Here is a 23,696-nt window from a genome sequence, read left to right as displayed (position 1 = left end):
ACCCCCCCCCCCCCACAGAAAATCCAGCCCTAGGGATATTCTCCCATTTGCTTCCACATCTCTTTCATATGAGGATGCTGGAAAGAGTCACCCTGCTGTAGAGAGGGTGGTGTGGCAAAGGTACAGTCTCTGGCCTCAGCAAAGATCCTCAGGGCAGCTCTGTAATGGCCCAAGACCCTCAGTTCCTGTCCTCTCCCCTTGTGGCTTCTCCTACTCCAGCCACTGGGATTATCAGTGGGTTCTCTCATCTGCTACTTCATAGAGAAATGTTAAGACCCAGAGAGTTCCTCTCACTAACCTCTCAAACTTACTTTTTCTTGTCACTTTTGGTCTGTAGCTTATTCTTTCTGCTGTGTTCTGGTTTAGTTTGCTTTTTTGCTCAAAATTGTTGCCTCATCCATTATCCCTTCTTTTTCCACAACCTTAAATTTCTTCCTCACTAAAGATGACTTTTATTATTTTAGAAAAATGTCAGATCTATGTTCTTGCAAATAAGACAAAAAACAAAGAAACCCAAATAAACGAATAACAATGCCCTTAGTTCTGCTGTGTCCCAGAATGCTCTTATTTCCTGTTGTGATTTTAAGGGCCCATTAAATGATGTTCTCATATTTTTCCCTTGAGTTTTCAACTGGCTGAGTCAACAAATCAGATATGAGCATTGGATTTGTTCTAGATAGAGCTTTGTGGGAATAGGAAGGAAACCGCAATGGGGAAGGGGAAAGGATGGATCTTCTTGTTTTGGGTATCTATCCTCCTGGTTCTTCTACTCCCCCAGAAGAACCAGAGGAGTGGGGAATGAGTCCTCTCCCTGTCAACTGCCTTGTGTTACTGGCCAGCCTTGGTAAGAAGGCAGCAGTCTTCACTCACCACCTGGCATTTCTGGTCTTCCCTGCTCTGCACATCCTACTCTCCCTAATCCCACAGCATATAGTTATAGCAGCCAAGGACTGATTTCCACCTTTGACCTTCCCTATCTTCTTGGAAGGGTTAACATCATTGCCTCAAAGCTTTCTCAGAAAGTTTGCACTGCACCAGACTTAACTGATTCACCCTTTAGCTTAAGCATCTCCTCAGTCCCTGACTCCTTTCCTTCAGCTGGTCTTTCCACCTTGTTGATCCCTGGGGAGCCCGTCATCCTCCATCCCGTCCTCCTCCCTACTCTTCTCAGTCCACATGTTCTTCTCGAATTCCCATCTGTTCCAAAGTTTTAACCATCCTACCCCACACTGTACACCAGCCCACTGAGGACCATTCATAGATCTGGTCTCAACTGTGATTTAGTCTAGATCTGCAAGCGTCAACTCTAGCTGGATGCTTCCAGGAACACGTCAGGCTCACTGTATTTCATTCATGATCTCCTCTTTGTTTTCCAGTGTTGGGTATGGACTCATTATTAGTTTGCTAGGGCTACCATGACAAACTACCACAGACTGAGTGCTTGAACAACAGACATTTATTGACTCAATGTCTTGGAGGCTGGAAGTCCAACATCAATGTCAGTAGGACTGGTTTGTCTCTTTGGCTTATACACGACCATCTTCTCCCTGTGTCTTCACATGGTCTTTTCTCTGTATGTGCCTGTTTCCTAATCTCCACTTCCTGTAAGGACAACATTTATATTGGGTTGAGGCCCACCCTAATGCACTAATTTTAGCCTAATTACCTGTTTAAAGACCCAATCTCCAGGTACTGTTATGTTCTGGAGTATTGGAGATTGAGACCTTAATATATAAATCTATGGGACACAGTGCAAACCAGAACAAACTTCATGATCCAGCCATTCATCTGAGCCAGATGCCTGCACATTTCGTACAGTTTCTACCTCTTCCCAGACCCACCTAATCCCAGGTCCTGCCAAGCCTACTTTTACAATGACTCCCAGACCTAAGTCCTTCTTCCCATTTCCCCTTCTTCTGTGATTGTTTAGGGTTTCCTCATGTTTCATCTGAAATGCTGCACTAGCCCTTCTCTGACCCACTTCCCACGGAGTAACGAGGATGATCTTTCAAAATTGTAAATCAGATTGACTCACTCCAGGCTTAAACTCCATTCAATACCTTCCCTTTACTTGGAGAAGAAGATGCCTGCTCCTTTCTGTGGCCCATATTGGCCATATGTGGCTTACTTTGTGGCTTCTGGGACTATATCTCTTTTCCCTCCTACACACGTTCCTACCTCAGCCAAGATGAGCCCCGGTGTCCCCCCATGACCCAACTCCTCTCCTGCTCTGGTCCGCCCCCAGCTGCTCCTTCCCCTGTATGCTCCTCCCCAGATCCCTAGGAAGCTGCCTCCTTCAGGGGTCCGGTCCCAGCTCCCATGTCTCCTCTTCCATGACGCCTTCTCTGATCATCCCATCTAAGGATCCTCCCAAGTTATCCTACCCCTTTATCTTTCCATTTCCTTCCTAGCAAGAATCACATTTTTTTCATCACCTTATTATTTCTCTCTAGAAAGTGAGTTCCACATCAAATTGCATGGGTCTTGTTTATTTCTGGCATTCCTCGTGCCTGGACTATGCTCAACAAATGTGTAATTAGTGAATGTGTAAATATAAATAAAAACAAAGGGATGAGTGGACTGCCTATCTACCTCAGGCAATGTCCTTACATATGAGCAGACTGTACGTGGGGGCTGTGGGTTTTCGGGATAAAACTTGACTCTTTCACCAATCTAATCAGTTCCTTCAGAATCTGACCCTGCCTTTGACCTTCCAGCTTCCCCTCCCTCCCTCTGGGTTTTCTGCCTAGAACTCCCCCTGCCCCACACACTTTATTCTTCTGACTAATTTCTTCACATCCTTCAGGAGCCCCATGTTCTACTCAGAAGCCTTCTTCAGCCTCTCCAAGTCCTTCCTCCTCAAGGAATCCAAGCACACATTCATCCCTCCCTTTGTCCTTCTACTCCCTCATTTATATTTCTGTGTGCACTCTAGATAGTGGACCCCAAGGGTTAGGGGTAGTGCTCTATTTGTTTTCTAATGTGTGGCATGAAGCTTAGAGTAGAGAGTGGAGGCTTTGGGGTCAAACAGAACTGGGGCTGAATCCATACTCAACTCGTCAGGCCCCGATTTGTCACCAGGTCTGTTTCCTCATCTGTATCTGAAGATGATAAGTATTTGTGCCTGGCACCAAGTCAGTGCTTGATAAATACAGGTCGCTACTACAAACTTCCCAAAGACTGGTGCAATATGTGATGTGTAGCAGGCAGCTAATATATTTTTCATTTATTTTTTATTTTATTTTTTAAGAGACAAGTTCTTGCTCAATCACCCAGGCTGGAGAGCAGTGGTACGATCATAGCTCATGGCAGCCTTGAACTTCTAAGCTCAAGTGTTTCTCCTAAGTCAGCATCCTGAGTAACTGAGACTACAGGTGCATACTACCACACATGACTAATTTTTAATTTTTTTTTTTTTGGTAGAGATGGGTGTCTTTCTATGTTGCCCAGGCTGATCTTGAACTTTTAACCTTAAGTGATCCTCTCACCTCTGCCTCTTGAAGTGCTGAGATTACAGGTGTGAATCACACACCTGGCCGACAGTTGTTAGCTGAATAAATGAGCAAATATTTGGGGGCTATGCTTCCTGAATTAATGACATCTGCCAGCCTCTTCTTTTGTCCCTCTGCTGGTACATTCAGGACCTGTTCATCACTGCCCAATCATGGAACCTCCAGACATGAGCTGGACTCTGAACTTCTGGGAGGTCACTACTTAGCTAACAGCTGTTCACATATTAGGGTAAACATAACTCATGTCTTCATTTTGGATGATTTCTATTTTTTCTTGATATTTTTGTGTTGAGGAAATAAAACTCTCAGCAGGAGAAGTCTGGAGAAGAGCACCTATGAACCACAGTCAGAAAAAATTTTGCATTTGGATTCATTGTTTTTTGTTAAATTGTTCTTAGGACAATTGGCCTGTGTGCTTAGGTAGTCCCTCTCCAAAATTCTATTGGTTAATGTAGATAGAACACACTGATGAAATGCCCAGTAAAGCGCCACTGACATGTATTACATGCCTATAACAGCACTGTGTTGGTACCCTCCTGCCCAAACCTCCAGCCAGCAGTCAGCTACTTCATCAAACTGTGCCATCAGTGACACTGTGGACAGTACCTGTGTTTGCTAGGTTGCCAGACTAAGTACTGCAAACCAGGTGGCTCCAAACAACAGAAATATGTTCTCCCAGTGTCCTGGAGGTTAAAAGTCCAAAATCAAGGTGTCAGTGGTGCCACACTCCCTCTTAAGCCTCTGGGGGAGGATCCCTCCTTGCCGCTTCTAGCTCTGGTAGCCCCAGACATTCCTTGGTTTGTGGTAGCATCACTCTACCCTCACATGGCCATCTCCCTTTGTCTCTAATTCTGCTCCTCTTATAAAGACACCACTCATATTGGTTTAGGGGCCATTCTAATGACCTCATCTTAACTTGATCATATCTGTAGAGAATCTATTTCCAACTAAAGTCACATTAACAGAAATCAGGAGTTAGGACTTCAACCCAGCCCACTGTCCTAACCAAGAAATGCTCACGTGTTGGCATCTTAAGCAGCCATAACCCCTCACTTTCTGGTGACAATCTTAACTCTCTTTTCCGGGTTGTAGCTAAATCTGTCTACTTCTCAGGCTTTCACCCCAGCCAGAGTGTCCTTATAGTTAGCACAAGAAGCTGTCTTTTCGTTTCCAATAAGGATCAGAAGTCATCAGGTTGGAATGGCGATCATCTGTCTGCTTTGTCTAAGACAGAAAGCTACTTTTAACATTTCTCCTTTCCTCTCTCCAGAGTAATGGTATGGACAGTACATTCACCTGAACTGCTGTTTCATCCACTGTGCATTTCTCCCCACCCCTGTGCCACTGGGGAAGGGGCGCATCTCTTCTTTGTAACACTCAGTTGTGCAAGGCTCACCGTTAAAGTAACTGTTGTTACTTCATTGACAAGCTCAGACTCTTGTTAATATTTGAGATCGACAGTGAGCTTGACCTTGCAAGGCTCATTCTACACCTGAATTACTCCCTCAATGGACTGTGGGGCGGGCTTGGCAGAATTGAGTGCTCTGACACTCTAGCTTGAGACAAGCACATAGACACATTGGATGAATGTTCAGGACATTTGGCAGAGTATGGAAGGCTGTAGCCTTTCAGGGACTCAGCCTCTTGGGACTTCCAGTGTCCCAGGGTGAGTCTTTAGGCAAATGATGGCACTGGCCTGTCCACGGTAACATCCTACCAGGGCACCTGAAGCCCTGAGTAAGGACCTACCAAGTTCTAGCCTTCCTACCACACGTCCCGGAAACTCAACATAAATATCTGACTTGGTTCCAAAAACCTGCCTTTAGCAAGTTAAGTCCTTTGGATCTAATGTCAGAGTTCCAAGTTCAGTTTTTATTATACTATCATCATGACTGGTTATACATTGATATAGACATCCTTCCTACTCTTCTGCACCCATGAAGGGAGACCCAGATGACAGAACATGCTGTCAACTGACACCACAGGTTCTGATCGCTGTCTTTGTTGGCTCTGCCTGTCGCCTCTTGCCTGGCCTGTGTGATCCGGCTCTGCCTGCTCTTGCAGCCCTGGCTGCTGCTAGTCTTTCCATGTGCATGCTTGGTGTCCTTTAGGAACCAGTATGCAGTTTCCTGGGAGCATTACATCTTCCATGCCTCGTTCTTTTGCAGGTGGTATTCACTCTGTCCTCTCTTCCCTTGATTTTTGCATCCTGGCTAATTCTGACTCCTGGTTAACTTTGGTTAAAGTTTCTGCTTTCCCCAGACCCAGCTGGGTGTCTTTCATCATTTTATAGCACTGTGCAAAATTGTGCTTACTCCCACAATACTGGAGCTCTTAGTCACTCTGATGTCCCAACCCTACAAGAGTGCCTGTTGCACCTGCAGATTAAGTTAAATCACTGCTAGGGGCCACCCAATCCCTCTCTGTCCTCATGCTCTCTTGCTTTAGCCTCTAAAATATAACACAGCACCACTGGCTCTCCCTTCGCCCATTTCAGGGGTCAGCAAACTATTCCATAAAGGACCAGAGTGTATATATTTTAGAATTTGCTGCCCATATGGTCTCTCTTGCAGCATTTCAATTCTGCCACGATAGCATAAAAACCATCAAAACCAGTGAGTGAATAAATGAATGACTGTGGCTGTGTACTAATAAAACTTTATTTACAAAGCAGGCAGTAGGTAGTGATTAGCTCACTGGCTGGGGTATGCTGACCCTGTTCTATCTGGAAATCTGTCTCTCCAGCGAATCCATCTGGTCAAGTATTTCAACTCCTTTGAGTCTTTGCTCAAATGTCACCTACTCAATGGGACCCATCCTGCTCACCTCATTTAAAATTATACCCCTTCCTATTCAGTCTTCTTGATTCCCCAAACTGTGCTCAAATTTTAACCTCTGCCATGTGATCTTTTAGCATGTTGCCTCTTTCCTCTACTAGAATGAAAGTTCCCCAGTGACTAGGCTTACGTGTTTTTTTCATTGGTGTGCCACACATGCTTCCAGCAGTGCTGGGTCGGCAGTAAGCACTCAATAAATACTTTAAAAAAAATAAATTAATTAAAGAATGCTGTGATCTGATTGTTCCTGTTCTCCCCAAAATCATTGGTTAAATCCTAACACCCCCCCCAATATGATGTTATCAGGAGGCAGGACCTTTAGAAAGTGATTAAGTCATGAGGATGGAGTCCTTATGAATGGAATTAGTGCCCTTGTAAAGGAGGTCCCAGGGAGTTTCCTCACTTCTTCACCATGTGAGGACACAGTGCGAAGGCACCATCTATAAACCAGAAAGCAAGCTCTCACCAGGCGTGGAATCTACTGGCACCTTGATCACAGACTTCCCAATCTCCAAACCTGTGAGAAATAAATGTTTGTTGTTTAAAAACTGCCCAGTTTATGGCATTTTTGTTATAATAGCCAAATTTGACTAAGACAATGGATGAATAATTTGCTCCTTTGTGCCCCCCACTAGTTTATACATTCCTTGAGAGGAGGGGTAATGTGGGAACCTCATTTATGTGTGTGCTTGGAATACAGATGGGACTTAATCAATGTTTGTTGAATGAGTAAGAGATAAGCACACTTGGTAAATAGCAGAAATGTGAATGATGTTGTAAAATAAGAGAAAGTATCCTATTAGTTGTAACCCAAAATTAAAACAAACAAACAGCAAGAAAACCCACAGATTTGTATATTTAAAACTGAATCAGTTCTAAAAGTTTGCAAAATCTTCTCTTTTCAAACCCCTATCTCACTTGGTCCCCATTTTCAGCTATTATTCTTTCAGTCAATTATCAAAGGCAGTGGCATCGATTGGATAAGGTTCTAGTGGAACCAGGAGCATTAAATTATGTGTTTGGTCATAAATATGTTCCAAAATCAGATTTTCCCCTGTGCCAAAATCGCTCTTAAAGCAAATTTATGTGTTTAGAGAAATACCTTAACAGCTTTAATGCATTAAAATATTAATCGTTAATAACCATATTAAATGATTACTGTAAGGCAGGATAATAAATGTTTAATGACTATTGCTGAAAATAGAGATGCCATAAAACTTGCCTTCAAGAAACTGGCAGTCAAACTGGGGAAACAATAAACCCATGAAAAGGAAAAAAATGATATTTCTAAATTAATATTGTGCAAAATGATTTTGTTATTTCTGAGGGAACTATGTGCTTGCATGTAGAGGAAAAACTTCAGTAGGAACTTGGAAAAAGTAACTCCTAAATGATGCTTATAACTCAACATGGACAACTGAAAATGGGTATGTACCTGGATATGACCTATTAACACCTAGAGACCTGCTTGTTTGCCTACTCTGGGGGAAACCTTTGCTTATCTTACTGGGTTCTCCCAGGGAAATCCACAGTGTCCTCCATTCTCTGAAATTCCTGCCATGACCTCATATGGAGACTGACTCACATGAAATCCACGAACATTCTCATTTTAACAGAAGCATTTTTTATGAGCTACCATCATTCTAGTTGAGAAAACTCTTTTGGTAACAATCTTAAATTCTACTGGGTTGAGTGACATTGATGACATTACCTAAGCATTAAGTAGACTCTTGAGGTCTTTAAAGTGCAATTATTAACCTTCTAATGATTAAAGATAAATTACTTGGAGAAAGCAAGTCTCCTCTGTGCTTTACTCAAGGAGAAATTGTTTCTCCTGGTCATGAAGAGAGATGCTTCGTGGAGCTCAGTGCTTCTCCCTGGCAGTGGGTGCTGACTCTTAATAGCCCAAGCACAGCCAGGCTGGGATGACTTTGTTGTCTTCCTTCTGGGGGCAGTACCAGCCTATTTGGCAGGGTCCACACAGTACAGCACCCAGGGGTTGAGTCGTCTGCACGAGGTGCTCCCAAGACTGATGACATTTGCAAGAGTTGGAAATTCATAAACAGAAGTGGAGTTCAGAAAACAAGCAAAATGGAGACACATGGGGATTAGGAAAGAAATATATTTGAGGAACAAAATGAAAGCATTTATCAAGGAAAAGAAGATACTCTGTAAAACCAGAATAAAATCAAGATTGCACAGTCAGCAGCCTAGTTTTGTATTTTACCAAATAAGCACCTGCTTTAAAAAGGATATCTTTGTGAACAGTGGGTTCTCTTCATGATTACAAGTGCAAGGTTAAAGCTTGATCTCTAACTCATTAAAGATTACACTTATTAAAGTGAGGATACGTGGACTGAAAGTATGTCAAGTAAAGTCATGTGTTATGTGACATGATAAAGTGACCCTTTTTAAATTTTCAAATGTGATCAAGCGTATCAGAAGACATTGGGCAGATATGGCATGTGGTATGGACACACTTTGGAAATGCCTTTTCACACCTAATCTTATTATCTTCATAGGTCATAAATCATTTTAAATAAATGGCCTCCTTGCATACCTGCCTGTCTGTGCATCTCTTGAAGTCTCCTCTTTTGCCTCTCATTATTATAACAGGTGCAAGGAAGAGTCACAGTGGCTATTTCTAACTTTCCAGGTCTATGGAAGACTCCAAATACATGTCACCTGTAATTCTGCATCCAACCCTCTGGGGGAGATTTCATTTCCTCTTTCCATGGATGAGCACTCTGGGGCTCAGATGTGTTTGCCACCTGAACAAGGGCCACACCTGATGTGTGCCACACCAATGGTCTCTCCTTTGTTTGGTTGGCATCTTAGGAAACACCAACATCATTACTGGCCTCCATTCTCTCTCCTGACGTTCATATTTTTATGCACGAGCTACCATGGACGAGGGATATGGAGACTTTGGAAAAGGTTGAGTCTTTTCTTGATTGCCTTAGATCAAGGATGTGATGAACTGAGGTCATTAAACCCAAAGCAGAAGATCCTGTGGGGATAATTTAACACAGTGTTTCACCAGGACAAAAGTGTGGCAAATGACACAAGGAATCAATTTTTTTTTTTTTTTTTTTGAGTTGGAGTCTCACTCTGTCATCCAGACTGGAGTGCAGTGGCCGCTCCCGGCCACCACAGCCTTGACCTGCTGGGCTCCGGCGATCCTTCCACCTCAGCCTTCCCAGTAGCCGGAATTACAGGCATGTGCTACCACGCCCAGTTGATTTTTTGATTTATTGTAGAGATGAGGTCTCGTGGCCCAGGTGGGTCTCGAACCTGCGGGCTCAGGCAATCCACTCACCTCAGCCTCCCAAAGGCGTGGGATTACAGGCTGAGCCACCGAGCCTGGCTTAGGAATCAATTTTTAATGGTGCTCTTTGAAAACAGTGTCGTGTGCTGTCCTGTTCATTGAGCACTGGGTGGCTGAACATTGGGAAGTCACAGATTCCTTCCAGTCTTGTGGTGAAAGTCCTACACTTGCCAGCAAGTCATTTATAACCTTTGGAATTTAATTTGCATATTTCAAAAGAGAATGGATACATAAACCCTTCCTTCTCCCAGTAGGATATTATGGGGATAAAGGCATGAATTGTATGCATGGACTCACAGAAAAACCTGCATAAAAAACTAAATCCCCTTTCCTCTCCTCTTTTCCTAATAAATGTCATTTTAAAAACTTTAAAAAACCCCCTAAATCCACACAAAAAAGGTATGCCTCACTACAGAGGTTATCTATCATGTAGACATTTACTAGTCCTGATATAAACAATCAGGAAAATGATGTACTGCTCATTGCCTATAGTACATAACAGTTTCCAAGTGTCAGGCTTGACTCTCTCCTGATATCCTGGCCTAATTATCCGTATTACATCCTTTCTCTCTCAAAAGTGTTCGTACTATGCATCATCTTGTCATCCTGTTTATGAGATGCCCAGTTCTATGTGTTTCAGTAAATTCGTCTCCGTATTATTGTATTGAACTTTTGTTCCCCCCTCCCCAGTCAGTGGCCTCTCACATTTGATCTCACACTTTCACATATGGGGTGGTTGGCTCTTTATATCTTGGTCTTCTCTTTGTCCCAGCCCAGATCAATTCAGGAGACAAAGCCGGAGCCATCATACCAGGGTCGCTAATCTGTTGTAGCACATTGGGAAGAAATGTGATAAAAACTGTATAATGTTGTAGTTTAATATCTTCTTTCAATTAAATCTTACATGGTTTTCTTTTAGTCTTTTAAAATATTTTATAGACCTTAAACTATTTCTCAGATCTTTGAATTCAAGTTCACATTCCAATTAAAAAACTCGTAGGTATTGATTTAGGATTTTGTAGATTAAATGATTAATTCCTCAAAGAAGCGAATCTATAAATTTAAAATAGTATCAGGGAAAAAAGAGCAAGTAGACATATTCTGTTTTAAAACTGTTCATAATTTTTCATGAAATTATTTGTAACTAATTGAGCCTAGGAATATGTGATTTGGTAGAATTTTACAAGAAGCAGGCTTTCTGCTTGAAATGCAATACGAGAACAGAGTAGATACTAAAGTCTGTGTCATTTTGTCACTTTGAGCTGGAACATTTACACAAATACTCAGTTACTGAAGCTCTCATGGACATAAATATATAAAGAATTCGAGTTTTGGGTTTGGGGTTTGTAAGTTGTAGATAAAGGTGATCATTCTCTTACTAGGAGAAGCCAGCACAGTGTCCCCATGGTACAAGCTATTCCTACTTGGGTCAGCAAATCCATGAAAATAATGCATTTTCAAGTCCTATTCCCTTTGAAGAAGGCAGGGATCAAATGTGCTTGAACCATGTTTCCAGTCCCACTGCGAGTGTCTTAGGAAGTGTCTTTCTGTCAAGGGACTCAGTGAAGACGCACCTGGGGATGCAAGGCTCAGATTCTCAGATTGCTGTGTAGACGGCCACTAAGGATGTGCTTGGTGCATCTCTTTTAACTCCCCCACCACCCACCTGGGAATCTGAATTATAAACTTCCCTTTAAAGCTCTTTGATGTCTTTCCAATGGCCGTTGAAATCCAAACTCCTTGGGCTCTTGGCTTGGCCTGGCCTTCTACCTCTTGTCCCCTTGTTTTCTTTGATCCTGACACTGGCTTCATTCCATTCTTGGCCACCTTTGCAGTCTTCTCCCATGTGGTTCCCTCCTGCAGGAATGTTCTGGTCCCCTGCTCTTGGCCAGGTGTCCCCTTCCCAGCCTCCCCTCCCTGCTTTTTCCCTGTCTCCTTTTTCTGATCCTTAAATTCCTTGGGTTACATCCTCACTGTAAGCACTTGTTGGTCTCTGTCTTGTTTGTTGCCTGACACTGCCCTTAAGGGCTGTGTCTATCAGTTTACCAAGGAACACCCAGTGCCCAGGACAGTCTTTCAAGGAATGGTGAGTAAACACCTCTGGTGGAGCAGTCTCTGGCTGGCTTTCCAAGGTCTGTGTATAGCGTTGTCTCAGTTGCCATGTTTGGTTTCAGACCACTGAAGGAAGTGCAGATCCTAATGTGATATACAAGAATACATAATTAATGAGCTAGCTTGTTACTGATGATCTGTTTACCAACGTGTGCTTATATCAATTTATATTGTGAGGTGGATATTTTTAATAATTAGAGGTCTATATTTTGATGTTTACTACCCAAGTCCCTTTGATTCTCACAGTGATACTGCATGTTCAATGGTGTTGCCATTCTAAAACAGAGGAAAGAGAAAATATGCTAAGTTTATACAGCCAGTAGGTGGAAGTATTGAGCCATATATACATATAACTTGATACTGCATGTATGGAATACATGCATACACACACAAATGTGTGGATCTGTCATATCTATCTACCTATCTATCTACCATCTATGTATCTTTTAGTAGAAATCTCAGGAAAAGGACTTTAGTTCACCAGTAGCTATTAACCAACGTTTAATTTAATTTAATTTTAGCTGAATTTTCCACTTTTAGGATGAATAACGAGATAAAATTAGACTCACCTTGGAAATCTCTCCAGCACACTTTCATGTAGCTGTGACAATGGAAACAATGTCCACAATAAAGAGAGGATCTAAAATCCAGGAAGGGTTTTATAGGGATTGACACCAACAAGTTAGATCAGAAAACCTCTGGCTGTGTGTCATATCTGAAGATTGCTTTCATAACTCATTTTCATTTTGGAAATAGATTGTTATTGCAAAAACTCAGCATGACTGTATTTCTGCTTCTCAGATTCTGGTCATCTTTAAGCTTGATAAATGTATGCTTGATCATTCATTATCATCATGTGAAGTTCTGTGAAATAGAAATTATTCCAAGAGACTTTAAGAATAAATAATACCGTTAATTGGGGTCCTACTATATGCCAGCTCCTTTAATTTTTACAGCTTTGCAAACTAGCTCTTTAGCACCCTAATTGTCATATAGAATGACAGAACATATCCCATGTCAATGTTCCAGGCAGGGTAGAACCATGGCCTCTGTGCCCAGTCATTTTGCAGCCTGACCTTGGCAACTCTCTCACAAGGTAGCTTGTCATTACAAAATCATTTATGATAGATTTGATTCGAGTAAGATTTTTGTAGAGTTGGAAAATGGGAATTCCTTTGTGGCTTGAATATCCATTCTCCTTGATCTAAATGTTTCTATGTCAATAACCTATCAATGACCTGATCCATGATGAGATTGAACCATTTGAATATGGTGCACCCCCATAGTAATTGATGCATTAGGCATTAGAATAGGAAGAATTTAAAATGGGAAGTTTCACTTGGATGTCATTTGGTTTACATGGCCAACATCTTCAAATTCTTGATGCTTTTCTTCTTCCCATCACTCATAATTCTGTATTTGAGGAGGACACAAAAAACCTAGGAATGGTGAGTAAACACCTCTGGTGGAATAATCTCTGGTTGACTTTCCAAGCTCTGTGTATAACATTGTCTCAGCTACCATGTTTGGTTTCAGACCACTGAAGGAAGTACAGAGCCTAATTTGATATACAGAGTGCATAATTAATGAGCTAGCTTGTTACTGATGATCTGTTTACCAACATGTGCTTATATCAATTTTTATTGTGAGATAGAGTTTTTAATAATTAGAGGTCTATATTTTGATGTTTACTACCCAAGTCCCTTTGATTCTCACAGTGATACTGCATGTTGGATGGTGTTGCCATTCTAAAACAGAGGAAAGAGAATAATGTATTTATTCTTACATGTTTAACCTTTAGTCACCTTCAAAATACTTTCCGTTTGATGCAAAACACCTGTGGAGGTACTTTTTCCACTGCCCAAAACAGTTTTTGAACTCATCAGTTTTGATGCCTTTTAGTGCTTCTGCCGTTTGTTTTTTGTTTCACTTCTTGCACGTCAGCAAACTATTTTCCTTTGAGGACTTTTTTTTCATCCGGGGAAATAAAAAACAGTCCCTCTGGATGAGATCAGGTGAATAGGGCGGGTGGAGCATTTGGTCATGTGCTTTTGGCCAAAAACTGCTGGACACTCAGCATGGTGTGAGCAGGTACACTGCGAAATCACCCATCATGAAATGGGCAAATGTGTTGAAAGAATCTCAAAAAAAAGAAAAAAAAATTGCTGAAGCCAAATACAACCTCTCTCAACAACGCTAGCTGGTGTGCTGATGCTGATGGGATCTTAGAACACTTACCTAGTGGGGGAAGCCTGTACAAGGGCCTGTTCTCCAAAAAGTCTGGGTTTTTTTGGGTCCCTCTCATATTGTGTATCTCTTCTCAGCACTCCTATCTTCATGGCCACTATTATGCAAATAAAGATATTAAATAAAAATTGTTATATCATGAAGTGCAATTCTTATTTTGTACCACACTCTGTAACCCATAACTCAGTTTGCTTTTCAAACACAAGAAAAACAGTTTCTCCATGCCTATATTTATATATAAGCCGACATACACATGCCTGTTTTTATTGTGAATTAGTTAGCAGTCACCTCAGATCTCTCTTCACACGCTGATATCCACTGTAGATCAGAAGATGATGCCTGATTTCTGACTTGTTCCATTCACTCATGAGTGGCAGATACTAGTTCGTCGTGAATTGCATTTTGAGAAGAGACAGAAGTTAAACAGTGGAAGGAAAACAACATGTATCTTATTATCCTGCCTAGTGAGATTCAAACGTGCCCGTCTCCACATTTATATCAATAAATGTAAGAGTTATTTGACTGTTTAACAACTATTCCCACTTTTTTACTGTCTTTGAAAAAAGGAACTGGATGTTGGCTGATTTTCAAGAGGCTCTACTTTCCAAGAAACAGAGCTTCCTGAGTTAACAGCAGGTCACCCAGTCAGGGACCCAGCCTCGTGTTGAAGGATCATTGTAGGTCTGCAGGTTGTTTCCAAATGTAGTCTAACTCCCGGCCCAACATGACCTGTACTGTGGGGTGAAGCAGAGAACACCTACTACAAACCAAATACAAATTCTTGTTTTCTCAAACAAAAAGGAACAAAAAATATGAACAAAGGGCACAGAATGACCCCTCCAAGAGTCAGTTGACAGCACTCTGATGCTATGGTGGGTGCCTTTTGAAACACCATCTCTGGAGTTGAATCAGACACTTCCCAACAGTATTCTTAATATGTTTTTGGATTGTTGGCTTCTCCCTCACATTTTTTCTTCTCTCTGTATCATTCCTGATGTCTCTAATAGCTGTAGGCTAAAGTTCCTTCTAGTCATTTATCTTCCCTTTAGCCGGTTCCAAGTCCCTCCTCAGCTTGTTCCTGGGTAAACCTGCTCACTACTCTCAATGGAATGATGACTCTCCAACCAAGAGCTCACCATTCTGGTTTCGAAAGTATTGTCCAGAAATCCAAACTCTATTCCTGACTATTGCTAGCACAATTGATTGTTCCCTGGCAGACCACTATTTTTTTCAGTGTAGTGTAATGGTAGATATGTAGGCTCAGAAGTTAGACTGCCTAAGTTTGGAAATTTCCCTCTCCTTCCCTCATCACTTCCCCCATCACTAGTCATGTGAACATGAACAAGCCATTACAATCTAGGCTCATTATTTATGAGATAGGAAGAAGAGCACAGCACTTACATCTGTGATTTTGATGAGTTTAATGGGTATGTGAAGGTAAAGCTCTGGTCACAGAGTTTGCTTGGCACAAAAGCTAGCGCTCAGCAGATATTAGCAGTTTTTAGTATATGCCCAACCTTCAGCTGGAAGAAGCCATAAGAGATCTGTTTTTCTTTGTAGCTGCTTATTTTCCTGCTCAAGGCTTCCTAAAGACTAGAGATATTTATAGTGTGCTTTTCATGCCATGTGTCCCCAAGTTAATCCCAGAAGTGGATTGTTGTGTTTGGTAAATTTTGGTTGAGTCTACCTCACACCTCCCGGACACGTGCAAGTAAGCATCATGCCAGACCAGTCACACCCTGTCACCTGAGCCTTCTGTCTTTGTTTTCTCTTTTTAGGTGAGGTTTTTTGTTGTTACTGTTGATGATGATGATGGTGGTACTTTTTTTGTTTGTGTTCAGACTGTACAATGATCAAACTGTAGTTCTGGTTATATGAGCCTGGGTGCAGGACCCTCTGAAATGATTCAACCTTCTCTTCAGATTTAGACGTGCTGGGGAATATTTTCATTATATATAGTTGTTTTTTAATTGTTCTGTGTCTTTGCCTTTGGGGTTTGCTTCAGCAAGCAATTCTTTTTTTACAGCGTCATAGTGAATACAGATTCAAAAGTTTCCCCAATATATGTTTTTTTATATTCCAAAAACACAAGCTTCAGGTATGTAACCTGCTATTTTTGTGAGCATCTTTCCACGATATTAAAGTATACCATTATAGTAAACATATCTAACTTCCATCTCATGCACTATAATGTGATTCAGATTGTTTTTCTTTAAATATGCATTTCAGATGAAAGCAATAGTGATTTAAGAATATGTGTGACAGTTTATAAATTAAAATCAGTTCTTGTCAAAATCTCAGTGTATTACATGATGTACTTACATGACTTGACAATATGTTTTACTGAAGAGAAAAGCACAATGCATAAACCATTTAGAATGTTTGCTACCTTTTTAAAATGTAAAATTGGATTAAGTTAAAACATTTTGTGATGATATTGAATATATATATATTGATTGAAAATTGGCAACGGCCTCTCTGGACAGAATGCCACGGTAGTCAATGCCAACTCTGTGTTAATGTCTAAAGTCAATATCTGCATTTTGGACCTTGATGATCCTGTTGTGTGTCTTTTTCTTTTCTTTTGAAAGCAGGATTTATTGAGAGCACAGGAAAGCTCTCACAATGGGAGGGGACCCGAGGGGGTTGCCCGTGTCTTTTTCTTAACATTAATGGCTCATCTTGCTGCCAGACAGATTTTTAGTTGTCCTGCCAATAACATGTTTACTGGTGCCATCCAATTGGATCTGGAAAAGTACAAGCCAATTGAATTGCCTCAACAAACTCATTGTTCTTGCAAATGTGTCTTTGTGAATGTAGCTGTTGTCTATATCTTTCTATTCATCTTGAATTCCAAAGGTTATTGCAATAATTATCCTAATTGCACCATAAAATTCGGATGCTTGCAGACGGAGTGGAAAATTCTTCAAAATAGAGAAAAGAATAAGAATGAAACCTGGTTATTAGAGCCTTTAAAAGCAATATGAGGGCGTATCTGTATCTGTATCAGTGGTATCAATGGTCTCAAACAGAAAGTTAGGAAGCTAGCACCTTAAATGCTATATGTAAAATCCAGTTGATAATGTATTTTTCCTAAATTTCCAATGAGCCTGGTGGTCAAATAAACATTTTGCCATGATTTTGTCATTTTTGTATCCTCATTTTAAGCTAATCATGAGACCAGAAAACTAGGAGGCAATGCCTCCATGTCAATACTCTCACCTCCTCTAAATGGATTCAGAAATAGGAAAATAAGAGTTGATTCTCACAGTTACTTGGTTACCATAGTAACAGGAATTGCTAAAGCTAATTCCAGGCACTAACCTCATGGTTTTAGTTTTTTTTTAGTTCACCAATGAAAACTCCTTAATAAAAGTACATAGATTATATCAACGTCACAGAAATGTATATCGTAAAGTCAAATAATTTTGTTTTCTTGTACACAAATAGGATAGCAGACTGCTGTATTCGGAATCACATTTCCTCTTTTTAATTTTATTTTCTTCTTCTCTTTTTGAATGTTATGTACGAATTTGCAAATAAAGTAATATGTATTGCTCTAAAATGTACTACAAATCTTTGCCATCCATATTTTGTGGCATTAACGCCAAGTTACTTGGAGCCTTGATTTAGCTCAGAATACTTGAATGTGGAATCCTGCCAGTGGTTTCCTAATATTTGGAACTTGTGGATAAAACTGAGTTTCCAGTAGCATAGATCATCAAGTTGCTCACAGGGCCCCCCTGTCGTATAAAAACCTGGTGTTATCTAAACATAATGGTGTCTCTGTGGAGAAAATACTGAGCAGACAAGGCAAAAAAGAAATGACATATGAATGTTGAGATATTTCTTCTTCTTTTCTGTTGTTTTCAGAACCAAACTTTGTGTCATCGTATGACATCGGAAATTTTACCTACTTCTTTTTTCGAGAAAATGCTGTAGAACATGACTGTGGGAAAACTGTGTTCTCCAGAGCTGCCCGGGTCTGCAAGAATGACATTGGAGGGCGCTTCTTGTTGGAGGACACCTGGACGACATTCATGAAGGCGCGCCTGAACTGCTCCCGCCCTGGGGAGGTCCCTTTTTATTACAACGAGTTGCAGAGTACTTTTTTCCTGCCTGAGCTGGATTTGATCTATGGCATCTTTACCACCAATGTGTATGTAACACAAAATAATTTCTCTCCCTTTTCTTTGACTCATTCTGAATAAGTCTTTTGTTTTTTGATCTCTGAGGTTTCAGTGTTGCTTTAAAGAAAATCTTTCATATTTTACTGGGACAACAGCTAAAAAAAAACCTTTTCAGTAGGAACTAAATGTTAGACAAAAATAGGTAATTTTTGACATTGGTATTAGGAAAATATAGCTGATCAAGAAATTTTTGATCTGTCTTTAGGAAATAGTAATATTAAACTATACGATTATAAATTGCTCCTTTCTGATTTGTCACTGAGTTTTGGTCACTCTCTGAAATACTGGTACTTATTGCATGTCCTTTTCTTCAATGTGCAAGTCATGCATTTATGCATAATGGAAGCAGTGTTGTCTGGAAAGTATGATCTCTGAGATAGCATAACTCTTACCTAAACCCCTGCTCAAATATGAAGAGCACATTCCTACTCTAGAATGTGCTCTTGGGCACACATTTTGTAAATGACAATTGTACTTTTAGAATAGTTTGGAAACATTATGTCTTTTTTTTTCTTTTGGAGAGAACTCCAAATTTCAGACCAAACAATATTTGGGCTGACATAAACCTATCATGTTTTCTGATCCCTCATTCACTCTCAGTCTGGTGGTATGCCACAGTTGTTTCCCATCCTTAGCTGGCATGCTGTGTAAGACTCAACAGGAACATATCACAAACTCAGGAATCACAGATCACATTGGGACTTTGAGTACCACTTCCTTCAACATGGGCAATGCAGATGATAATTCTACACTACAGGTTCTGATTTTGATAGCCTTTAAAATTTCTAATCTAGTGACTCAACACCTTGAATAAAAGTCAAATATTTGTATCTAAAGTAAAGAATCTGAATCTAGATGGGTTGGAAGTACTGTTTAGTGGGGTAGGATGACTAACAATTCCTGAATTGTCTGGGTTTATCCCAGTGGTAGCATTGATGACAGCCCTGTGTCCAAGGAAACCTGTTATTCCTAGGCAAACTAGCACAGTTGGTCACCCTATCATGTCTGCTCTTCTTCCTATGTATTTTTAATCTATTTTTTCATCTCTTGGTCATCAGAAGCCTGCCTATGAATTTCATTCCTAAAGAGTCACTTTACCTGCCTTTTACCTCTTTCTTGCTCTCTCCATTGCTGAACTTAAGTGTTGACATTTGCTTAATAACAACTTTTGCTGCATGAAGCATCTTCTTTCTGACATGAAGTTAGAAAAATTAGGCTAATATCAGAGCCTCTCCCATTCCACCATGACCATCCTTAATGTTGTAAATCTGATCTTCAACCCCAAAGGTTATTGTCCCTCTTGGATGAGTTTCTTAAAAAAAAAAAAAAAAAATCAATGTACCGTTTCTAAAGTTGATTTGCTTTCCAAAAACTTGTTTAAAAATAGTGAAGGTTGCACAAGATAAATGTTCAGTTGTGCAGTTGACATCGATTCTACATACAAGGGGAGCTTGACTTACTTGCTGTTCTTTCCCCTGATGCTTGGCAAAAGACAAAACAAAACACCAATTTCAAAAGTTATAAAAGTCCAGTGTCTGAAACATTCTAAGATGGTGCATGGTCAATTTAGATGGTCATAATAATATGTTACAGACAATTCCAGACTATTTGTTTAGTCATACAAATTTTCATCATGTCAGAAGTCACCCAATATATAACATCTGTACTGGCAGAGATAGAATCACCGTATCACCCCTTTCTCCGGAATATTTATTCTCACTAGATCTTGGGGATGAATTTTTGATATAACTATCTCTAATTTCTCAATATTTTCCACCTCTGCTCCCTTTCATGTCTCAGCCTTGATCTTACCCTCTAAAAGTTTGACCATATTCTTGATAAGATTTGCTTCAAACTGAAAGAAAATAGGGATCAGAGGTAGTCAGTTATTTCCCATCTCTGAATTAGAAGTCATCCAGTACTGAGCTAAGTTTGAGGCTCAGAGTTTTGGGTTGCCTCTTCTCGTTAGTCAAGGCTTCTCAGCACTAGGAGGATGGATCAAAGGTAACTGCTCTGACTCATTGTGACCCTCGAATCATGTGGTTTTCTCAGTCACCCTGGCATGAGTTGACCTGTAGGAAATGGTATGCTGCTGCAATAAAGTCACAGAAGGTTTGTTCCCCACCCCTTCCCTTCCTCTGGATACCTAAAAATGGTAGCTCACCTTGATAGTTCTTTGTGGTATTGATGCCATACCATACAGAGAGTATAAAAAGATGGTATAGGTATAGATATTAGCTAGTAAAGCTATGGTGAGACTGAGAATTTTATTGTTCTTCCATTCTAAGAAAATGAAAAACTGAAAGGAACTCCCCTACTTTTCTTCCAGTGGCTTCACATGGAAGCAAACCTTAAGTTCCCCTATTGTTGGTCTCATTAAGGGGGTCCCTAGTGCCTTTTTGATCCACCTGGGCTCTGAGCAAGTTAAGAAATAAAATGGAATATTACATGAAGACACATGATTACCTTGATTGCTGATAGAGGCTAGGTTGGAACACATGGCTGTAGGTCTGTTGGCCAGATGTGCTTATTTATACTGATCCTGGCTTTAAACAGACTCATTCTAAAGGTCATGATCATCTAGACCTGGGCTGGTCTCACCTGCCCACCGGCATGAGAGAAGGGGTATGCACACTTCCTGCAGGTAACTCTTCCCAGGGAGAGGAGGAGGGGCAGGGGAGAGGGAAGGTGATTGTGGAGCGACAACACCCTCCTCCCAGAGCACAGCCAATAGAAGTGTGGAGGGGGCAGGGATGGTGAGGGGAGCCTGTGTGGTCTACCTACTATGCTCACCAGGGGATGGGACAGAGGATTGGAAAAAGCGTTCCTTCAGCGCCAGCAAGGGAGATTCAGACCAGCAGCTACCGTGAGTCTTTGGGTGACACCAGAGCCTTGAGCAGTCCCACTTGAAGCTGGTGAGGGGAGTGTGTGGAGAAACATGATGCCAGGAGGAAGAGGATGAGATTCATCCTGTTCCAGGGAGGGGACCTGGACATGAACTCTGGGGCTCCATGCAAAGCATGTTCTAATCTTGCTTTAACTCCTCCTCCCCCACCCACACACACAGCCTGTGACTTGGCTGAAGTAACCTCTCTGTGCTGCTGTTTGCCCATCTGTAAAGTCAGGTTCTTTTCAAGATCTGTAGATTCTCTGTGAAAAGTTAGGTGATCTCTGTCAAGTGCTTAGCAGTGGGCTCATGGTGATGTTGTTCTTGTATATTATTATTAATTGTTATTATAGATTCAGGGTTTCACATACATGTTTGTTACATGGACATATTGTGTAGTAATGGGGATTGGGTCTCAGGCTATCCATTTCCCAGATAGTGAACACTGTGCCCTGTAGATAATTTCTGAACCTTAACCCTTCTTCTTACCTTCCCCCTTATTGATGTCCCCAGTGTCTATTATTTCCATCCATGTGGCCATTTAGCTGCCACATACAAGGGGGAACCCCCCCAAAAGGAATTATCTTTTGGAGGGGAGCCCCTTATAGTACAAGCTTCCCTGCGAGGTAAGTGTTCTAGGAACCCATCGGCATCAGTGTTCCAGCTAGTGTTGTTGTGAGAGGCTGAGTTCAACTTCAGTAACATTTTTTTTGAGATTCTTTCAGCGTTTTTGCCCATTTCATGACTGGTGATTTACAAGCACACCTGCCCACACTGAGCTGAGTGTTCAGCAATTTTTGAACAAAGACAGCATGAACACCATGCCCCACCATCCTTATTCACCAGATCTCACCCCGAGTAACTTTTTGTTTGCTTGTTTGTTTCTCCTGATGAAAAAAGTCCTCAAAGGGAAATGTTTTGCTGACGTGGAAGAGGTTAAACAGAAAAACAATAGAAGCACTAAAAGGCATCAAAATTGATGAGTTCAAAAATGGGTTTGAGCTGTGGAAAAAGCATTTCAATAGGTGTATTGCATCAAATAAAAAGTACTTTGTAGGTAACTGAGTTTAAACATGTAAGAATAAATACACAATTTTCTAATAAACAATTTTAACTTTTTTTTTTTTTTGCCCCTCTCCCCATATAAGTGAGAACATGCAGGGTTTAGTTTTTGGTTTGAGTCAGTTCACTTAGGGTGATGATCTCCATCATGTTGTTATTATTAACATCCTCCACCCACCTGTCACTGTGCCTGGCCCAAGGCACACCTTGCCGGCTCCTGGATGGAATCATCCTGTATCTGGCCATTCTTGCTCTAGCATTGTTGTTTTCTTATTCTTGCTAAAGTTTAGTCACGTGTTCAAAGGCTGATTCTTACCTTCACTTGTGTTTTGACTTCCTTCCTTCCTTCCTTCCTTCCTTCCTTCCTTCCTTCCTTCCTTCCTTCCTTCCTTCCTTCCTTCCCTCCCTTCCTTCTAATAAAGATGAGATTTCATTATGTTACTCAGGCTGGCCTTGAAGCCCTGGGCTCAAGCAACCCTCCTGTCTCAGCCTCCCAAAGTGATGGGATTACTGGCATGAGCCACTGCTCCCAGCTCCTGTTTTTTCCTAAGGATAATGACAAGAAGGGTAAAAAGAACAGTGTGAATAAACTCGGATTAGTGTCCATTCCTCTACTCTGCAGCACAGGGGGCCTGTGGGCTTCATGTTGTACCCTGTCCTTGATGCTGGACTGCTGGAGGAACGTCACCTCTGTCTTCAAGTCCCTTATGTTTCCATGGGAATGTTTTAACATACTGTCTCCTTCACACAAGCTCACAAAAAAGAATTCAAACTCCTGGTCTTTGGAGCCAGGTTGCCTGGAGTTCAAGTCCAGCTCCCCCTTTAGTGGCTGGGTGAATTTTGGACAAGGTCTTGTCCTCTTTGAGCCTCATTTTCCTTACCTGTGAACTGCTCTTACCTTCTGGAGATACTGATTTGGAATTAGTAAAGCCTTTGGAACATTGTCTAGCACCAGTTCAGTGTTTGCAAACAAAACAAATATAAGGTAGGAATTTTCAGTTTTAGAGCCTCCGGGATTCTTTCTTCAGTGCAGGGAAAACAGTTGATAAGAAGTGGATGTGGTATTGTCTTGGGCACTAATGTAGGAAATACATATGAGTATAAGCTCCCTCCTTTTATCTCTGTTTCCTCCTTTGAGAACCTGTGCTGACCTCAAAATGCAAATATATTTAACTGAAATTATTTTGCTGTTTTCAGTTAGTCAGAGGGCAGGGCCCTTCTGAGAACCTCCCATTTATGACTTTCTCTGCAGAGTCTGAATTCTAAATTAAGCCTTCAAGATTTCATGTCAGTGCTGTGTCAAGTTTTTCTCTCTGGCCTTTTGAATTTAAAAATCCCCTTTAAATTAAAAAAAAAAAGATGAAGGGTCAGACAGTCACTTTTTGAAAACTACTTTGAGTTGATTATTTTTTAAAGGATGACAAATAAACAGGAATATTCAAGGATTTTATAAAAACAAAACAAACAAAAACAAAACAAAAAAACAAGTCAGGCAAAGTAACCAGATAAACAGGTTGAGAA

At 41.0% G+C, this 23,696-nt stretch overlaps 1 protein-coding gene across 1 annotated transcript in view; it reads left to right on the top strand.

Annotated features, from left to right (window-relative positions):
• LOC103267212 (semaphorin-5A-like) overlaps positions 1–23,696 on the top strand; it is a gene marked incomplete at its 3' end in the record, with an annotated part of 229,540 nt that overhangs the window by 198,196 nt on the left and 7,648 nt on the right. The window contains exon 8 of the mRNA XM_008064817.2: positions 17,910–18,195. Coding sequence (XP_008063008.1) covers positions 17,910–18,195 — 286 coding nt within the window. The remainder of the gene's footprint in view (positions 1–17,909; positions 18,196–23,696) is intronic.

The sequence above is a fragment of the Carlito syrichta genome, unplaced genomic scaffold (genome assembly GCF_000164805.1).
Source record: "Carlito syrichta isolate Samal-C Ts95f unplaced genomic scaffold, Tarsius_syrichta-2.0.1 Scaffold308054, whole genome shotgun sequence".
NCBI classification, from domain to species: Eukaryota; Metazoa; Chordata; class Mammalia; order Primates; family Tarsiidae; genus Carlito; species Carlito syrichta.
This window is presented reverse-complemented; position numbering and strand designations above follow the sequence as displayed.